A 20,322-nucleotide genomic window follows, 5' to 3' on the forward strand; every position below is an offset into this window, starting at 1 on the left:
TTGCCCACATCTCTTGAGGCTATAATTTGTTTGCCTAGAGGCTAGTTCCTCTAAAATATTCCAATGTGTTTGAAGTGCAATCTTAAACTTTTGAGAGATTTACAAATTTGAGCCTTCACTTGCTTAATGACCAGAACAACTGAAGTTCTATCCTCTTTTCAGTGTTTTGCATAAATTTGTGCATGCTAAAATGAAAAACAATTTAAAGCAAAATACAATTACATTATAATAGCTATAAATAAACATCATTAAGTTATAAAATAAAACGGTTTAACAAAAAAAATCTCTTAATACATTCAAACTTTGCCAAAATGAAAGAGGATATCCACATTACAATGTAAAGCTGCATGTATAACTGACTTAAAGCAATTTATTAAAAATAAAAATATAAATAAGTGAACTTTAAATTAATAAAACGATTTTAATTAATTAGAAATTATGTGAAATCTGGAGTCAGAGATGTGGGTTCAGAACTGAGGTCTACTGGTGATTTTCTGCATAATCTTGGATGAGTCATTTCTTAATGACCTCACCTACAACAGGGAGTTGGGAGAAGTTAGATAAAATAGATGCAAGCGCTTTGTAAAATATAAAGCACTGATTAACCAGGGAATGGCATGAGTCAAGCAAATGTTTGTCTTACACTTTCTTTTGATGAATGGAGCTCTCCCCTGTCATCCTATAGAGGGCATACTTGAAGTCAGTAACACCTTGATTTTCTATGGTGAAGGTGGTGCTCTTACGAGTGCCACAGATCAAAGCCCCGAAGTTGATGATGGAGGAGGGGCTGATGTTGTATTTAGAGAACACTGCGTTCACAGAAAGCTTAATTGGGATGCTGGCGATGATTTCACCTCCTTCTGCTATATTGGGCTCAATGATCTAGAAAGGGAAGCAGGATTGGGGAGACGTCAGCCACGGCATAGCTCCAGGATTCCAATGACTGTCTAATTCATTCCCTATTTTCATCACTGACATGAAGCCAAGTTACTTTCATTTTCTTTCATCAACAATATTTGCAAATACTAACATAAAACTTACTATGTACTCCACATGGATCAACATAGACCAGCGATTTTCTACCCTTTTCATCTCATGGCACACAGACTATTTACTAAAATTCGGTGGCATACAAAAACCATATAATTTTGGCTGATCTGACAAAAAAAAAAATAGGTATAATTTTGATTCCTTCACACGGGACGGCCATTGTTGTGTTGGCTGTTGTCATTTTTTATTTGACAATCTAAGAGAAAAGAGGTCAAAGCCCCTGACTAAACAGTCAGGTATGGCATCTTTTTAAAATTCTTGTGGTGCACCAGTTGGAAATCACTGACTCAGGCTGACTCTGCCTCCTGTTTTCACTTCCTCCCTTTTCCTTTGCATTTAATGACTAACCTCAGCTTCCTTGTCCCAGGTGCTCCCCAAAGACCAGGGTCCACATTTCCTTTCTGGCGCTCTCAACTTCTGATGACTTTGCATACCTTCCACCTGACCTACCTGTGTCTGCTAGCTGGGGACCAAACCCTGGTGCATCCTCTCTGGTTGTCACCCAGGCCAGCCCTCCCTTTCCTGCCTTGGAGTGTGGGTTAGACCATGTACTCTTCTCTTTAACATGAGTCCTACAGTCCTGCCACTGCGCCTTCCCTTTGAGCTCTCTTACCTGACAGCGCAGGACTGGCTGGTGGTCTATCTTCACTTCCTTTTTTGCATGGAAGAACACCTGGACATTTGTGGGCTTTTCTGTTGTGGTCAGTGAGCCCTTCTTGGGTTGGACTGAGATCATAGAATTTATATTGGTCACCGTCATCCCTACAGAGTCCACAGAAAAGCTGAAAGACAAGAATGAAGGTCATTATAAGTCATTATTCAGGGAACCCAAGAATCCCTAGAGCAGACTCTAGACTGTTAAGTGCCTGCCATGACTCTGGCCTGTTGAACTCCTCTGCCTAGCAGTGTCCACTGTGCGGTGTACTGTGTGACCACCCTCCTTAGCCAGGATTGACTGGGCCAGGGAGTGATGGTAAAGCCTGTGGTCAAGTGTTGCCCTTGCAGATCTCTGTCCCCCAGGGACACTTGATGCTGGATAAGGATCAATTCCATCTCTCCCGTCCTTCTTCCTTCCCTGAGACTGGATGCAGCACACATAGGAGGAACAATGATGGAGACAGGGCATCTAAGAAAGAAGAGGAAGCAGGGGGCAGAAGCCATATAACAGAGGCTCTCAGAAAGGGTGGTCGAAGCCCAGTGGGGGTGAGGTGAGATCCACAGAGAAAGCTGACCCATGAGAATGGCAGGGGGACTGCAGATGGTGCAAGGAACTTCAGTTGAGGTGGGACATCTGGAGTTGCTGTGGGGACCCAAACGTCATCCCCACGCCCCAGGAGACCTGGTCAGTCCATTGCTGCATGCAGGGTGCCTGTGCTTCCTCACCTTCCTGCACAAACCCCTCATCACTGGAGGGTGACTCTTCCGTGCCACCTAAAAGCAGCGCTAGCGCCCTGTCACGGCCTGGAACAAAACTGACACACAGGCACACCTGCACTCAGCATTAGTTCCTAAGTGCCAGTGGCTTTCTTTTAGGGTTGCTAAGCTTTTATTTGTATTTATTTATTTATTTCAATACACAGCTTGGTAGTATTGAGGTGGAACCTCTCTAATTTTAGCATTTTCTGAGCTGAAATAAAACAATCATGAGCACACTGAATTTGTTCCAGGTCTACAAATGGGAAGGATATCAACTGCGAATTCTGGGGGAAGAATGATTTTTCATAGAAATGGATCAGCCATGGGTGTCGGCACTGCCACTGTGGGCTGTGACCCTGCCTGACTGATCCCCTCCTTCCCCCACCTAGCACCACCCTTTGCTCTCTGAGGAGAATTCCTGATTTAATGTTTCACTTTTTCCATTGAATTTATTGGGGTGACATCGGTTAATAAACCACGCAGGTCTCAAGTGTACAGCTCTGTAACACGTCATCTGCACACTGCATCGTGTGCTCACCACCCAAAGTCAGGTCTCTTTCTGCCCCCATTTATCCCCCCTTTGCCCTCTTCCACCTCCCCCCACCCCCTTTCCTACTGGATATCACCATATTTTTAATTGAAAGAGAGGAGCGCAAGCTGGACCTATATTGCACCAGGCTGCCATTTGGAATGTATAAAAACAGTGGTTCTTAAAATTAAGGGAGAAAACTGGAACATCTCTTCTTCACGTGGGATCGTAGGTGGAATGGCAGCTGATGGAACAGAGAAGCGGAAAGGAGGGCAGGACAACTTGAGGCCAGGCCCCCCATCTCTAGTCTCTCCCTCCACCCTAGTACCCCCTCACCCCAGAATCTCCTCCTCACACCCTCTCCATCTCAGTCTCCCCACCAAGCTCCATGGCTCCAGGTGCATTCAGAGGGCCCTTAAGTGTCTCTGTAAGGCCACAGAATTGAGAGCAGTGGGAATCTCTGCTCTCTTAGTGGCTGGAATGCCATTCACTGAAGCCAGGAGAGGCTAAAAGCATGGGTGGTTCTTATGATTTCCTCAGTTATTTAAAAAAAATCTCCCAGGCACATTCTTCTCCCCATGACTGGACTCAGACAACCAATGTCCGATGGTTCTTCAGGTTACCTGAACACGATCTCGTATTTCCCACGGTTCTTCAGTTGCAGGGGCTGTTTCACCTCCTCCATGACCCTCACAATCCCAAAATCGAGGCCGCCTTCAGCTCCTGCGGAGGCAGGGGCCAGGATGGGGAGGGATGAGTGGGCATGGGAGCAAGAAGCAGGGGACTTCTTCACATGGAAAATCCGTGATGACAATTTCAGAGAATTTGTTATCTGAAACACCGTGGCTAGAAAAACCTCCTGTAACCGAGTCTTGGCAAACACCAGATACCACTCTTGCTCCGGTCCACCCTGGACCACTGTCCTTCTTATGTCCTCTACTAGCTATTTGAAAAAGCAGTATTTTTTTTTCTTCCAGTATTTAACACAAATTTTTGTACTAAGTGTATACTATACAGAGTTGGGCTATTACATACAGATTTATATCACTTTAGTTAGTATTACATCATAAGCGTTTCCACACATAATTAAAAACTCCTCAGTGTGATCTTAATGGCTGCATAATACATCATGACATGGCTGTTCCATAATTTACAATATTATTCCTACAGTAACAACATTCTATTATTGATAGACATTCAGGTTATTTCCAATCTTCCATTATTATAAATACTGCTGTAATAAATATCTTTCTACATAAGACTGATGACATCTAGGGAAACATGTAGCTCTAACATTGTGTGAATCTTGCTGAGAAGGAGATCCATCAGAGAAAGGAGGGATGATGGCAAAGTGCATGGGTGACAGGGCAGCGTGTGGGCAGAATAATGCCACCCCTGCCCCAGAGATTTGCATATCCGAATTCTTGGAACCTGTGAACATGGCAATGGGGACAAAGGTATCAGATGGAATTTAGGTTGTTTATCACCCGACTTGAACATAGGGAGGGCATCCTGGATTCTCTGAAGGGCCCAACGTAATCATAAGAATCCCTAAAAGTAAAGGAGGGAGACAAATCTGGGAGAATCAGAGAGACGGCAGCATGAGAAGGGCTTGACCCAACACTCCTGGCTTTGAAGATGGAGGCAGGGGACCCTGAGCAAAGGGATGTGGGTGGCTTCTAGAAGCTGGGAGAGGCAGGGAAGTGGATTTTTGCCCAGAGTTTCCAGAAAGGAGGGCAGCCCTGCCAACACCTTGGTTTCAGTCCAAGGACATTCATTCTGGATTTTCTGATCGATAGGACTGTACAATAATACATGTCCATTGTTTTAAGCCACAGAGTTTGTGGTAAGTTGATGCAGCAGTGGTGGAAAACTAATACAGGCGGGAAGAACAGGCACCCACTCTCAGATGACTGCAGAAGAGAGCTCTGCAAATTTGTACATATGATCCCTCCCCCCGCGGTCACCTCCATGGGAGAAACTGATCTGTAGTAATGTTGCTGACATCACTCTGGGGCTTGCATTGCTATTTACTGACATTCTACCCTTCCTCTAACAAGCACCAGTCTTTCTCTTCACTGGAACTATACTGCACCAAAAGACGTGGCTTGTAAATACCCTTTCCTGGAAGGGGTCAACAGACCTTTGGGGAAGGTGATGTCCAAGGCAATGTCGTAGGACTCTGCAAGGACCACGATGCTTTCAATCTGAACAATTCCAACAAGATTGTCTGTGTCTAAAACCTGTCGGGGTGAGAGAAAGTCTTTAGTAAACGCAAGGCCCATGAAGTGCTTAGAGCCTGAACTCTGGAACACACAGTGGGAATCATGAACACAATGTGAGAGGAGTATTTTAGAGATGTATTTGACTTTTGTCTTCACTGCACATTTGGTAGAGTTAGTGTTTTTCATAACACCCTTTGGGGGAATGCTGGTGTAGACCATCAATGTAAGAATGGGGAAAAGAGACTGCATTTTCTATCTTGTCCAGTGACTGGGTTTAAATTATTTGCATGAATGTTGCGATATTAATTGAAGTATGAACTGAGAGTATATATTACAGAAAAAGTGTTCTTTAGAACTTTTAAATAAAATAAACCTGAAGAGCATTCGTCTGTTAATGGAAGTGGAAAACTTGTATATTCGTATAGATTTTTCATAAAAAGTTAGCATTTAATGTTTTTCTTTTGGAAATTTTAGATGTTTTATTTTAAGTGGGAAATGTAAAACAAAACATAACAAAACAAAAAAGCAAGACCCCCCAGCCTCTAGTTTCTCACTATTCCCCTCGGTTGTCACCCCTGGTGGTGATTCCTTCCTTCCTGTCCTGATAAATATTTGAACTGGTGGTAGTTGGCAGCTGGACCTGACCGTTGACTCTTGAGACTAATGAGGGGGCAATCAAGGGTCCGTTTGTCAAGGGAAGGGCCATTGGGCAGTAGGCACATCTCTCCTGTGTCTGCCTGGAGATCACCTGCCTCTCTGCAGAAGCCTCAAATTGAAAAATTGCCACCACTCCCCATTACTTTTGCATTGGGTGCCAAGAGGGAAATTTGTAAATGTCACCAAACTCAAGTTTTAACTCGGAGTTTACACCTTTTTTTTTTCACCAAGCATTTTACCAATTGTTCACAGAACAGGTTGAGTCAACTTCAGCTTTACCATCTTTCTTTTGCTGCCCACCTTCTGACAGAGATGACAAGAAGGGCCGGCAGCAGGAGGGAAAATAGTACAATGAACTTGAATTCTCAGCTCCAGAATTTAAATGGCACTTTTCTACTGACAGATACCAAATACTCAGAGCATTCTATTTATAATTGAGGAAAGTAGGCAGGACGATTTAAGAGATACACACACACACACACACACACACACACACACAAATGAGTTCACCAGACAAGGCTTTTCCTCATGTAGATGTTGAAGGAATATAATCTGGGGGACAGATGTCTTAGACCACTTTGGGGAGTCTGAGGGGAGACCCACTGTGTCTGCTTTGGCTGGAACACACAGGAATACCGTGTCAGTTGTTAAACTACAGAAATGTTTCCATACCAGTTAGTAAACAGCTGTCACAATGACCTCTCCAACTATCCCCTTGTGTCCTGCCTCCCTGACATGGGACTCCCAGACTTCTCATGATCTAGCAACTAAAAGATGAAGCCAGCACAGCTGGGACCCTCCACCCGCCATGTGGCCTGGGTTCTGCGCAGAGATCTGGGTCTATGTGGAGAGTGGTGTTAAAAATATTGACGACCAACTCTGGACTCATACACATTTGTGGATTGAATAAATCTATCAATACCTGTTTTTAGCTACTGAAGGACGGTTATGGGTAGGTAATAACAGAGTAGATCCACTGACTGTCTCCAAAAGGTAGAAACAGGATTAATTCCAATAATTTACAGGAAGAAATCTGAACTGCAGCCAAGGAAGAATTAACAGCCAGAGCTCTTTTTTTTTTTTTTTTTTATCCTCACCTGAGGATATTTTTCCATTTTTTGTACAGATAGAGTGGGAGGGAGAGAGAGGAAAGGAGAGAGAGAGAGAAACATCGACGTGAAGGGACACATCGCGTGGCTGCCACCCGCACGACCAACCAGGGCCGGGGACAAACTGCAACCGAAGTACGTGCCCTTAGCGGGAACCGAACCCGGGTCTCTCCGGACCGCAGGCCGACGCTCTAACCGCTGAGCCAAACTGGCCAGGGCAACAGCCAGAGCTCTTCAAAGGCAGATCAAGCTGTTTGAAGTGCTGGTAAGGTTTTTGACCCTGGAGGTATCCAAGGAGAAGCTTGGATAACCTTTATTACTGCAAAATTGATGCAAGTATCAAAACTCAGTGACATTTATTCATTCATTCGTTCAACAGAGTCTACTGAGTGCCTTCTACATTCAGGCCTGTGCTAGAAACTGGGGATATGTTGGGGTAGTGGGTTGGATGGTGGCCCCAAAAAGGTATATGTCCATGTTTAAATCATTGAAATCTGTGAATGTGACTTTATTTGAAAAAAGAGTCTTTGCAGATTTAATTAAGTTAAAGATCTTGAGATGAGATCATTCTGGATCATATGGGTGGGCCCTAAATTCAGTTCAGAAGAGATCTTGCCCCAGCGAAGTTCACATAAGAAAGAAATGGGCCTGGCTGATGCAGTTCAGTGGATTGAGCATCCTCCCATGGACTGAGAGAGAGGTCCTGGTTCGATTCCCAGCCAGGGCACATGCCCGGGTTGCGGGCTCAATCCCCAGTAGGGGGCATGCAGGAGGCAGCCAATCAATGTTTCTCTCTCACATTGATGTTTCTATCTCTCTCTCTCTCTAAAAAAATCAACAAAAACATATTAAAAAAAGAAAAGAAAGAAATGGGATAGCATCAGAAAGGGGAAGTGCTCTGAAGGACAGAAGATGGGGGGAGTCATTGCACAAACGGGATTCCCTTGGTGGGATGACTAAAGGAACCCTGTTGAAGCAGTGCTGTTTAGCAGATCCTAAAGCAGGAGCCAACTCCGCACAGAGCCTAAGGACAATGGGAAAGCTGAGAGACCATGTGACGGGAGCCAGTGGGTGAGAACAAGGGTGGAGCGAGATGCAGACCCAGGCAGGCAGGGCGTCCGAAGCAGGTGAGGACCCTGGGCTTCATTCTCACTGCACCTGGAAGCCAACAGTGTGCGTCAGGAAGGAGAATGACCGACATTTTCACGCTCTCTCTGGACACTGTGGGGAGTGTCAAGAGGGAAACCAGGTAGGAAGCCTCTGCAGAAGTCCAGGTGAGAGATGCTGGAGGTGGCCTGGACAAGGGTGGTAACAGCAGTACAGACAGAGAAGTGGATGTGCAGGAGACACGCTGGGAGATGGAGTTGACGAGACCTGTTGGAGGACTAGGTTGGAGGGGCAGCTGTCAGGAAAAGGGGAGAATCAAGGATGATTCTTAGGTATCTGTGGGGGCAACTGGGTGGAGGGTGACATTTCCTGAGATAGGGATCTGAGGGGTGACTGGGTTTGGGGTGTGAAATCAGGATTCTAATGCTCACCTAGGGATAGTAACACTGTTCATTCATTCACTCAATGACTCTGCATTGACTGAGTACTCTGTTCTTAGCACTGAGAAATCAGCTATGAACACGACTGCCTTACGGGAGCTTCAGTGTGTGCAGAGCAAGAGATTGTGGGTTGGGGGCTGTCAAATGGGATTAGATGGGAGCGTGTAACAGGGAGACCTGGCTTAGTGTGTGTGTGTGTTGGTAGTGTATGTGTGGGTGGTGTGTGCTTGTGTGGGATGTGTGTCTGTGGGTGTGTGGGTAGTGTGTGTGTCAGGGAACGCAATGTGTACCCATTTTGATGACCAAGTCTGAGGATAGGTGAAGCCTCACCTCCAACCGAATTGCCTTCTTGATGTTGATGGGTTTGGAGGGTTGGAAGTTCATTTGCAGGCTGTACTCAGCCTTGGCAGGGATGGTGCCCTGCAGCATGGACACAGAGAAGTCGTCACCCAGGTGCTCCAGGCTGGTGATCCTCCAGGCCACGGGCAGGGCTGTGACATTGCGAAGAAGAACCACTTTGGATTCTTTTCTGCAGAGACCAAAGGGCTCATTCAGTTTCAAATGAGTTTGATTTATTATCGTAGGTCACAAAAAGTACTTCTGGTGATTTCAGTTATTGCTTGGCTCACTAATCAGTATTTATCAGGAAATGAGGCCTGAGGATATTGATCAAAGAATGTAGGATCCATATCATAACAATATTCTGTCCCAACAGCCTCTGGAAAAAAATTCTCTATTTAGAATCATAGATTCCAGTGAATGAATATGTAAGTTCTAGTTTTGGTCTAATGTTTTCTGTTTGTACTCTCTTTTCTAGGCTAAAGATTCTTAACCTTTCAGGGTAATGGACTGCTTTGAGAATCTGGAAAAAGGTAGTCCTTCTACTGAGAAAAATGCACATGTACACTCACTTTGGCAGTTTGGGGGGGTAGTTGTGCCTTGACCCTGCTGAAGTCCAGCCACGAACCCGAGTTTACTCAATAGTGTTATTAAGCATTCTGATTTGCACAGGACCAGAAGTTGCCCGTCATGCAGGACTTAAAAGTGCTAAAGCCTGGAAAGTCCTGACTAAGTCAGGATGAGCTGGTTACACTAGAACTAAATACCCTTTAAACTGCACTCAGCCATGGCATTGAGAACTCTGACCTGTGCAGTAGGAGCCGGTCAAAATGCAATTGCCTAGGTTCCACCTCCAGTTCTGGGCGGACCCCCTGGCAGCTTAACTTGAAGATGGCAGGCTCTGGGTTCTCCTTGATGCAGCAGACTAGGCTGTCTTCAAAGACACCAACTGCAGTAGGATAGGCCCATATGGTCAGCGTCTAGTGGAAGAGTCACAACCAAGTACATTTACACTGAGGATGCCAAGGCCTCAAATTTCCCAAGGAAGTCTTGCTCTGGTGGACTGGTTTCCATGGGGCTGTACCTGCTTCTCATTGGGTTTCAGAATCATGCTCATGGGTTCCAGGAAGTAGGTGTTTGCTTTGACATCATTCTGGAAACAGAAGTACACCTCTGCAATCATAGGGGAATTGTTCAGGATGGTCAGTGACTCCCTGTTGCCTGGGAACAAGGATGTCTTATACCTGGAAATGAACAAAAAGTGGGGATAAATTAGGGATGTGGATGTGAGAGTTGACTAAGAGCTCAGGTGGAAAAGGCAACTGTGAAGGGCAAGACAGTACCGAAGGGCAGTGTGGTTACATGGAGGCAGCGGCATGGTGGCTAAGGATACAAGCTTTGGAGTTGTGAAGACTTGCAGCTGTGACTGACTCTTTCCCCTCCCCAGGCCTTGGTCTCCTCATCTCTGAGATGGGATGATGATACGTTTTAGGATTTCTGTGAGTATCAAAGGAAAGAGTGCACCCAATGCTCTTAGGACAGCTGCAGGTATCAAATGCTCAGTGCATGGTAGTTATTATTGCAAAGACTTCCAACTGAGAAATATGCAGCTCTATCCTTCCCAGGGCTTATATTCCCAGAAGAGATGATCATCTGAGTAATTTATTTCACATCTGTCTTAGAGATGACCTCACTCACTGCATTCGACACCTGCATAGGATGTTACTGTTCTGCCATGGATTCATTTGGCAATGTTTGCTGTTACAAGGCTGTTTCTGTTCCCTGGTACCTTAGGAAGAGAGCCACAGAGTCAAGCTGCCTGAGTCCAGCCACTGGAAGCTGCTCAGTTAATGGTACCGAACAGAACAGGAACCATGGAAAGCATAGAAATGCTATTGAAGGCGCACATCATCAGAGATGACAGCATAGGTCAGGAAAGCAAGGCACAATGGTACCCACACAGCACACTCTCTGTGTGCCTGCCGAAGGCGTGGTGGCCTTCGCCTGCCCTCTGTACTGTGCTAAGACTTTCATGTGCACTATCCAGGGCACTCTGCAAATCTGTGAGGTGGGTGCTACTATTTTCCCACTTTGCAAATGAGGACACGGAGGCTCAGTAAGGTTTAAAAGAAAAAATGAATTGTATCTGGTTGCACTGGTCCTTATTTCTGGGCCACTGTAATTGTCCTCCTGGACCAGTGCTGTCCTCAACACATGCCTCCCTGAATGGCCATCTATTCTCTGGCTTCCATCCCCAGGCTTCTCTGTGCCTCATGTCCACTAAGCTGACCTACACTCCTCTCTCCTAAGGCCTTCTACTGGGCCTTGAAGGTCTGCTCTATCATCAGCAAACCCTCTTCACCTTCCCTTTCTAGTCCAGCATCTCAGGAAATGAACTGAAGATATTAAGGGAATGGGGAACAAAGATGGCCCCTTAGCTCCACCAAGTAAGCACAGAGATAAACCCTTTCTATTACCATAAAACATGCTAGATTGAATGATGACATGTTCAGACCTTGGCTCCAGTTTGGGTGTCACCTCCCTGCCTATATAATAAAAACTTTGTATATTACTGAAGATTCTAGTATCATTAAAAATGTATAATCATCAACCTCACCTGGGCCTCCAATTTTGCCAGTAATCTTAATCTGTTTCTCTAATATTCTCCCTCTCCCACTTTCCACAAAATCTTTTTCACACCTTCTCCATTTTCTCAACATTTTTAACTTCCTTCCACTTCCCTCACTGTTGGGGATGTCTTCACATCATTCACCATGGAGAAAATAGACAGTTGCATGGGAACCTTCTCATGATTCCAACCAAATCTGTAAACCTACCTGCGCCTGAAACTATCTCATCTTCGTCCCTCCTCGAAACAGATGATGGTCCCTCTTCCTGGCAAAGGCTAACACCTACACACCCCATTGTGTTGTCTCAGGGAGCTGATGGCCTGTACTTTCTCCTGATATGCCAACCTCTCCCTCCCTAGCTCCCCTTGGCATCCAAACGTAGGAACAACAGTCTATGAACAGCCTTCGTGCACTCCATGTCTCCCTCCCATTCTCAACTCCCTCCAACTCCCTTCACAGCCGAGTTTCTCCAAAGAGCTATCTTCATACCCAGCCTCCATTTTCTCACCTCCTACTGACTCCTCAAGTCACTTCTCTTGGGCTACATCCTCAGAATTCCCCCCAAAGCGCCCTTGCTAAGGCCCCTAGTGACCTCCATGTTGCTGAACCCTGTGGACATTGATGTCCTCACCTCTTTATCCTCTCTGCAGCATTCAACTGTGGGCAGTAGCTGACTACAGGTGCCCTCTTCTTGCGGCCCCATGACCCTCTCTTTTCTGGTCTCCACCCACAGCTCTGGCCCTCTTTCTCATCTCCTTTGCTGGCTTCAACTCTCGTGAGTGGTGGAATTCTGCAGGGCTGTGGTCCTTCTGTGCTTACTGTGTCCTCTCTTTCTAGGCAATCTCATCCACACCCATAGCTTTCGTTGTCTTGAAGACAGGCCTCTCTCCTCTGCCAACCAAAACCGAATAGCCTATTCCTTGCTTTATGTGGCTACTAGGTACATCTTCCAAGCATCTCAAACTTAATATATCCCAAAGTAAGCTCTTGATCCCAAACTTCCCCCACCAGAACCTGGTCCTCTTCCAGGCTTTCCCCTCTGGGAAAATGGCAACCCCCACTCATGGTGCTTAGCAGAAACTTGGGGTACAAAACCCAGTTCCCTTACTTTGTGGTTCAGGGACTGAGGCAGCATTAATAAGAACTATGACTACATAGAAACTCTGCTTGTACCATTCATGAGCTCAACCCAGGGGTCTAAAATCTGCTTTGAGATAATGAAACACTTACTTATCTCTTGATTTTCCACAAAGCAGTGGTCCGAAGGAAAACATCTCCATGCTCACAATATATTTTTTAAAGATGATCTCATCTGGTTTTATGTCCATCTTCCGCTGAGGGAATACCACTCTGGACATGGGTGGGGGAGAAGAGGAGAGGCTGCTTGAAAGGAGTTCAAGGCCACCACCTGATGTTTACATGAACCCAATACCTCCTGCTCAGCAAAGGGTCCAGGTGTTTGGCGAAAGAATGACTCTTAATTTGAAGACCTTTGTTGAGCCTTTATTCTTGCTCCCCACCCCCATACCCTGGCCTGGAGTGAAAATAGTACAGTTTGAATTTGAGAAAAAAGATTCCCAATGTTGTCTTTCATAACGAGGGACTGATGATAGAACTGAGTTAGAATTCCTGTTCTCATGTGCCCAGCTAGAAAAATTCCCAATAATCCTTATGGAAAACTAGTTCTAGTGGATATTAACTAGTTTCTGAATTCTTTTATCTAATGTGGCTCCTTAATCAGAACTGCAAGAGAGCTCCTCTTGGTGGACAAGCTATAAAAGGCCTCTTCCCGGGGGCGGGGAGGGTGCTTGCCCCACTGGCTTGCCCAGCCAGGTGCCTTTATGTGATGCATGGGGCACAGTAGTATTCAATAACTCAGAGAAAAAGCACACCCATGGAGATTCACATATATATTCATATTGTAGCACAAAAAGTCCTACAGTAAATATAAAATCCGTTTAAGCTTGCTTTATAGTTGAATAAGCAAACTAACTTGCCAAATACTAACTTCATCTCAGCCTCATGGTATCACGACATTCCTGTGGCTTAGTCAGGGCCCAAGACATTGACGCCCAGTACAAGAGGGCCTGGGAGGCTGTGCAGCTTCCATATTAGTGTTCAGAGCCTCCTTGTTCAAAGTAGCAGGGGGGGAAACAAAACGGTGTCTGTCGACCTTTTCTTTCAAAATGCAGCCCTGGCCGGTGGCAACCAGTTGATGTGTCTCTCTCACATCGATGTGTCTCCCGCTGTCTTCCCCCTCTCTTCCTCCCACTCTATCTGAAGATAAATGCAAAAATGTCCTCGGGTGAGGAGAAAATAAAATACACTTACTTTGGGTCTTGGCAAATGTATGGGTAAGCACAAACACCTCGGCAATAAAGCTGGTACTGGCGGCAAGTTCCAAGGATCTCAAAGTTGAAGGTCTGGTCATAGTTCCCGAGGTCACTAGCAGAGAACTGCACTCTCAGTGTCACCTCGCCGTTGGCGGGCACGATCCACCGGAAATGATTCAGCCTGCAAAGGACCACATAGGCTTTTCAAGTGAGGATGCTTCCTTTGGGCCAAGAGAAGACAGGTGTGCTGCCCAGGAGCAGTCCTGTCCTGCTGGGGTGGGCGTGGCGGTCCGTGCGGCCCCACCGGCAGATCAGCCCTGTTCCCACCTGGTGCCAGGCACCCTCAACGTGGGGCTTCGGCATTTTGTCTCCCTGGGGTGCTTGGAGGCCCACCTGATGAATTTATCCTGGGAGTGCTGCCCAGACAAGTTGTTCTGTTCTATGTCTGACAGGGGGGCAATGGTTCCAGAAGGTGCCCCAGAAAGGCCCTTCCTGTTGAAGACCATTCGACGTTTATCCTTCAAAATCTCGCGAACCTGGTCTGTTTTTTCTTTCAGTTTCTGTTTGCTCGCCTTAGATGAGGCGTTCAGCTCCTCCTGGGTTTTGATTAGAAACGAGCGTAAGGTATTAAATAGACATCTGACATACATACGAACAGAAGACACAGAAGCCTACAACATGTCTGCAGTGTGGGGTGACCCACCGCGGGCTCAGGATGCTGCTGGCTGCCCAGAGCAGAGTAGGGCCCAGCTTCCTACACTACAGTAAGAGAGATGTAGAGTGAAGAGAAGTCTAGGACTTTCCTTGGTACCCCATTCCCTGAGAGGGAGGCCCATACCCTAAAGAGAGCTTGACGCAGGGAGGGACTGTCCCTATTTTGCATTTTGTTGTTCTGTTTCTTTAGTATTTTTTTTTTTTTCCTTGCCCAAGGACATTTTTGCATTTATCTTCAGATAGAGCGGGAGGGAGAGAGAGAAACATTGATGTGAAAGAGACACATCAAATGGTTGCCACCCACACGACCCCAACAGGGGCTGGGGACAAACTGCAACCGAGGTACATGCCTATAGTGGGAACTGAACCCAGGACACTCTGGTCTGTGGGCCGACGCTCTAACCGTTGAGCCAAACTGGCCAGGGCATCTTTAGTATCTTTTAATGTAGAGCACTTACCCCCTCCCAATCATATTGACTTTTTGGAGACAGCAGTTCTATGTTCTTACAGAATATTCCATAGTCTGAAATTTTCTGACTATTCTCAGAGTGATACCTAATTTATTCCTTTATTCCCTATATTTCCCATAAACTGAAAATTAGGCTTAAAAGCATCAGATTTATAGAGGAAGCTGTGCACATCACACTCCATCACAGTTGGGGACAAATAATGCCAGATGTAACGCGTGTCCGTGTGGCAGAGTGATGCCTGCCAGATGTGGCCATGCAGACTTTTCCCCTCCGCAGCGGCCAGTCACCTGTGGGATGATGTTCTAGCTCAAGTGAGTGTCTTGTTCCCCAACAAACTGCTGCTTTCTGTATCCACTGGCGCTCCATAATCACCCCCCACCACACACACACACTGGGGACGACAGAATAATGCTTTTCTAATTCTGCCATTTCTATAATTTCAGCTGTCATTCTTCTGGAATGAAGAGCTTTCCTTTGTCAATTGGAGATAAACTCAAGTTCCGCCTAAAATGGTTACATTAAAGAATGCTCAGCTCTTTCCTGGTAATGGCCAATTTTCAGAAAAGAGTTAATAGTCACCTCTGATGTTTTTTATCTTTTTCATTTGGACTCTGCTCTAGCAAGGCCTGCCCACAGTTGCTGCTCCCTGCAGATGTTGATTTTCTGCTTACTTGTAAATTGAAGGCATTCTGTCACCTACTTGAGCTATAGGCAGGGCCTGCAAGTGATTTTATTTGCTGATGCTTTAATTTAGTCTTTGCTGATGTGCATGGTTTGTAGGAGTCTGTGTGGAGAGATTCAAATTTGGGGCCATCATACTCTTCTGGGAATAAAAAAGGCCCTCCAAAATTTTTATTTATTTATTTATTTATTTATTTATTTATTTATTTATTTATTTATTTTTATATCCTCACTCGAGGACATTTTCCCATTTTTTGTTCAGGTAGAGTGGGAGGGAGAGAGAGGAAGAGAGAGAGAGAGAAACATCGATGTGAAAGGAACACATCGAGTAGCTGCCACCTGCACGACCCAACCAGGGCCGGGGACAAACTGCAACCGAGGTACGTGCCCTTAGCGGGAACCGAACCTGGGTCTCTCTGGACCGCAGGCCGACGCTCTAACCGCTGAGCCAAAGCAGCCAGGGCTTTATTTTTATTATTCATTTAAAAATATGTTTTTATTAATTTTTTAGAGGGAGAGAGAGATAGAAACATCAATGTGAGAGAGATACATCAATTGGCTGCCTGCTGTATGCCCCTTACTGGGGATCGAGCCTGCAACCCGGGCATGTGCTATGACCAGGAATTGAACCGGAACCTCTCAGTCCATGGGACAATGCTTAATCCACTGAGCCATACTGGCCGGGTGGCCCTCCATAATTTGTAATATACATATCTTCTGCACATAAATGGTCAAATCTATTTTCAATTTGTTCTAGTAATTGTCTATATATTTTCTTCTACTTTTACATCATTTCATTTTGATTGCTTGTATTTTTAATCCAGCTGGAATTAATTTTACTGCATTGTGTCAGGTGAGGAGCTAAAAGGTGACTTTACCCAAAATATTCAATTTTTCTATCATAATTTGTTCAATAATCTGTCTTTTCTCTAGCGGTGCGTGTTCCCTTAACCTGTGTCTGTTGATTCTTGTATTCCTATGTGCTGTGTACATTACTTAGCCTCCCACATACATTATACTATCTTTTTAAAAGAGCTAGTTTTGCTTAATTCTTCCCCTCACAGATGAGCTTCTGAGTAATTTGACAAGTTCCCCAGACCATCCCATGGAGATTGAAAAGAATAGCAGATGAAAATTAGTCATTTTCAGTTTCCTCTTGGGAAGTAGGAAAAGTCAGACCCAGGGAAGGTGCACCTTGGAGGGTGCTCAGGCAGGATCCCCAGTGAGTGGAGGAGAAACACTTGAGCGAGCATGACACCCGACACCACACTTGATTTCCGGCCACATGGAGAAAGACACTCTCTCCCTGTCCACTGCCAAGGTCAGGAAGCTCTTTACCTTCACAGAGTTCGTGGTGGTGGAGGTCGAAAGCTCTGCTTCTGATTCCGCTTCTCTTTTCTCCTCCAGCAGGGAGAGCTCTTCGGATAGTGGGATTAGAAACACAAAATGCTTCAGGATTTCCGTTGTGGCCAAAGGCGACCGCTTTGTAGGGTAGGAGATTATTGAGAATAAGACAGGAGGCGGGATGGGCAGTCCAGAGGAAACCAGACCCAATGCTTCTAGGATCTAAAGAAAAAGCCTATCATTAATTTCCTGAGCAGAAGGCATAGGGCTATCTCTAACTTCCTCCAGGGAGCACAGGGTGATTCAGACCTCCCATCTTTCCCTCAGCTCTCAGCAGATACCACTGCAGTAGGCACGTGTCAGGGGAGAGTGTGAAGGTCCTTTCCAACCCCCACGCCCCCCAGACCAGACATTTGTCACTTTATTGTGACTATTTAATTGTCTCTGCAAATGGACCATAAACTCCACTAGGACAGGAACCTAGTCAGCATAGCACATGCCTAGCATACAGCAGGCACTCAGTAAATCTCTTTAAAGAGACCAGCTCTTAAGATTCTGATGTCTATAGTTGTTCCATCTATTTTCAGATTCCATGTTAATTTTTCTTTTTATCTTTAAATATTCTTTCCTTCAAAGGTGAAAGAAAGTTAGGATTGGAATAGGTTAAATACAACGAAACAGCAAAGGTTCTGGGAATAGAGCAGAGGATGGAAGTGAAGTGAGAAGTGGAAAAGAAACGAGAGGATTTGCTCCCATGCTAGTCTCCCGTTCTGCTCTGGTATCTAATGGACGAGCATGCTTCAGAACAGATGGCTTGAAACTTTAGTAGCAACTTCCTTCTCAGCATGTAAAACCCTCAGAATAAGGATGCAGTTCCCAGATTATTTATTGTTATCACAACAGTACCTGTTCTAGCCCACCTGAGTGTCCATTCTGTGGGCCAAATGGGCTATTAGGCGTCGCAGGGAACTATCTTCAGGCAATCCCATGGGTCAGGCAATTAAATTCATTCCTGACTAATGTGTAACTACAGTTAACTCTCAGGATTTAGAATGTCTGGGAGAAAAGGGATGAATTATTTGTGCCGATTATTAAATTAATAGAGCCAGGGAGTTCTTTAAGCAATTGTCTAGTCTATGGCTTGGAATGTGGAAAGTATAAAACAAGGCAAGAAGATAGTCTTGACTATAGTACTAGAGTACAAACCTAGATGAGATGTTCTTTTTCAAAAAAGCTATCTCAGAAAGAAAAGAAAAGAAAAGAAAAGAAAAGAAAAGAAAAGAAAAGAAAAGGACAATTCTTACGTCGGGCCAGCCTGAGGCACGATGTGAAAGTCCTTCAGTTGTCTTCTGGCCTCTGGCCCCCTGTACCACTGCCCAAGACTGCGAGGCCAGGTCACAGCAGAACCGCCTCCGGAATCACCTGATCCTCCCATCTAACCTTTCCTACATTGTGGGCTCTTTTCTCTACTTCTTAAGGTTGAATCTAGTTTTTGATAAACTAATCCAGAAGTCAGCAAACTGTTTTTGTAAATAAAACAGATAGCTAGGCCCATTCATTTGCATGTTGTTGGTGGTTGCCACAGAGACTGTATAACCTGCAGCCTAAAACATCTGCTTTCTAGTATTCTCCAGAAAAAATGTGACCGTGGACAAAAGGCTACGGACGAAAGGTAACTGTCCCCTGCAAACCACTGCCAAAGGTGGCTTTTGGTTTTGTAAAACCTTTTGATTTTAGGAACATAAAAGCTATCTAATAGTATAATTTCTGTTACTGTGAGGAGCTTCTGGGAAAAAGATTTTAGAGTGGTTGAGCCTCCTGTTTCACTGTCCTGGCCTTGCCCGCATGTAGCCCTGTACTGTCAATATGAAAAATCAACCCTATAGGTGACTTTCTATGATGTTAAATGGAATCATTTACATCTGTGGAACTTTCTATGGGTTGTCACCAAGCAGAAAAAGGTCCTTTTAGCCATTAATGTCTTATCCAAAGTGGCATCAGAGATTAAAGGAATTAAGGGGACATGATTTTAATGTAGAGAGAAATACTTTCATGACGACCAGCACAATACCTACTATCGGACTTGTTACATGTCTGTCCTGGAGAAGTTTGTACCTGACTCTCTTTGGGAAGCTTGTCATTCTCCAGGGCCTGCTTCCAGCCGCAGCCTTCAAAGTCGGGTGTCTGGATGCTTATGAACGGCACACCCAGGTCCTTCTTCCCTTCGTGGTCCTCCTCCCTGTCCACATCCCCTCCTTCGCTCTGCTCCTCCAGTGCCCGGAGCTTCTCCAGCCGCTCCCTCTCGGCCTTCTCGCGCTCCAGCCGCTCCCTCTCGGCGCGCTCCTTCTCTGCGCGCTCTCTTTCCCGGTCCTTGCGGCCTCTGCGCCCACCTGATGGAACCTGGCGCTGGTCATCGGGCTCGTGGGGCAGGTCCTCAGCCCCCATGTGAGGCACCTGAACTCCTTGCTTCCGGTCCCAGTATGCGAGGAGATTCTGGATATCCTTCAAAGTCAACTCATAGGTCTTAAACCTCTGGGCCAGAGGCTTGTCGGTGTCCTTCTGGAGGTCCCCCTCACTGTCCTCCTGTTCCTGGATAAGAGGACACCCAGGGATGCTGTTATCTACCAGTTGGTTCTTTCTCTTCTTGCTCAGTTCTTCCTTCTCTGTCGTTACCGGCTCCCTTTCAGATGCTTTTCTTTCTATCGAGTCTGTCTTGACTTCTACTTTGGAAAAGGTAAGAATCTAGAAGGCAAAACACATAAAATATGTTTCAATCAGTTCTTTAAGGGAGAGAAAATCGCACGAGAAAGAGCAAGAGGATGTTGTGTTTTGTAAGAAGTCCTCATGGGATTCCAGGTGCCACTTATATACACTAGAGTTGTGCTTGAAAACCACCGTGGGGACCTTTATCAAAATGCCCATCCTGTGGTCCTTCCTCGTTATAGATCTGGCCGGGGCCCAGCATTCACAGTGACCTTGATGAGCACTCTGGCCAAGAGCTGGCATTCTGCAGGATCAACAGGAAAAGATCGCAGACAAAGGTCCTTCTACACCTGCTCTCAGAGGCTGCAGGGTGTTGTAGTCACGGACTCTTGCTCCCCTACTGAGACCAGTCTGCACCTTGTCTGGGTGTCTGGCTTTAGCTTCACTCTCAGAACTCACAGTGCTGAAGCAGCCACTGTGCACCACAGCCCGCTATACCCTTCAGCCATGACAGCCACCTGGGCGCTGCTTGGGCAGTTCTGCCCCTGCCCCGCCAGTGGACACAGATGTGACCC

General features: G+C 45.8%; 1 protein-coding gene across 1 annotated transcript in view; it reads right to left on the reverse strand.

The window, feature by feature from the left end:
- Positions 1-20,322, reverse strand: part of HYDIN (HYDIN axonemal central pair apparatus protein) — a 404,418-nt gene that overhangs the window by 69,393 nt on the left and 314,703 nt on the right. The window contains exons 47-58 of the mRNA XM_036274275.1: positions 19,160-19,786; positions 17,039-17,266; positions 14,229-14,431; positions 13,834-14,016; positions 12,733-12,852; positions 9,957-10,116; positions 9,680-9,852; positions 8,864-9,062; positions 5,139-5,238; positions 3,619-3,718; positions 1,664-1,832; positions 644-882 (exon numbers count right to left, since the gene is read on the reverse strand). Coding sequence (XP_036130168.1) covers positions 644-882; positions 1,664-1,832; positions 3,619-3,718; positions 5,139-5,238; positions 8,864-9,062; positions 9,680-9,852; positions 9,957-10,116; positions 12,733-12,852; positions 13,834-14,016; positions 14,229-14,431; positions 17,039-17,266; positions 19,160-19,786 — 2,501 coding nt within the window. The remainder of the gene's footprint in view (positions 1-643; positions 883-1,663; positions 1,833-3,618; positions 3,719-5,138; positions 5,239-8,863; positions 9,063-9,679; positions 9,853-9,956; positions 10,117-12,732; positions 12,853-13,833; positions 14,017-14,228; positions 14,432-17,038; positions 17,267-19,159; positions 19,787-20,322) is intronic.

Source organism: Molossus molossus, unplaced genomic scaffold, assembly GCF_014108415.1.
Source record: "Molossus molossus isolate mMolMol1 unplaced genomic scaffold, mMolMol1.p scaffold_m16_p_21, whole genome shotgun sequence".
Lineage (NCBI taxonomy): Eukaryota > Metazoa > Chordata > Mammalia > Chiroptera > Molossidae > Molossus > Molossus molossus.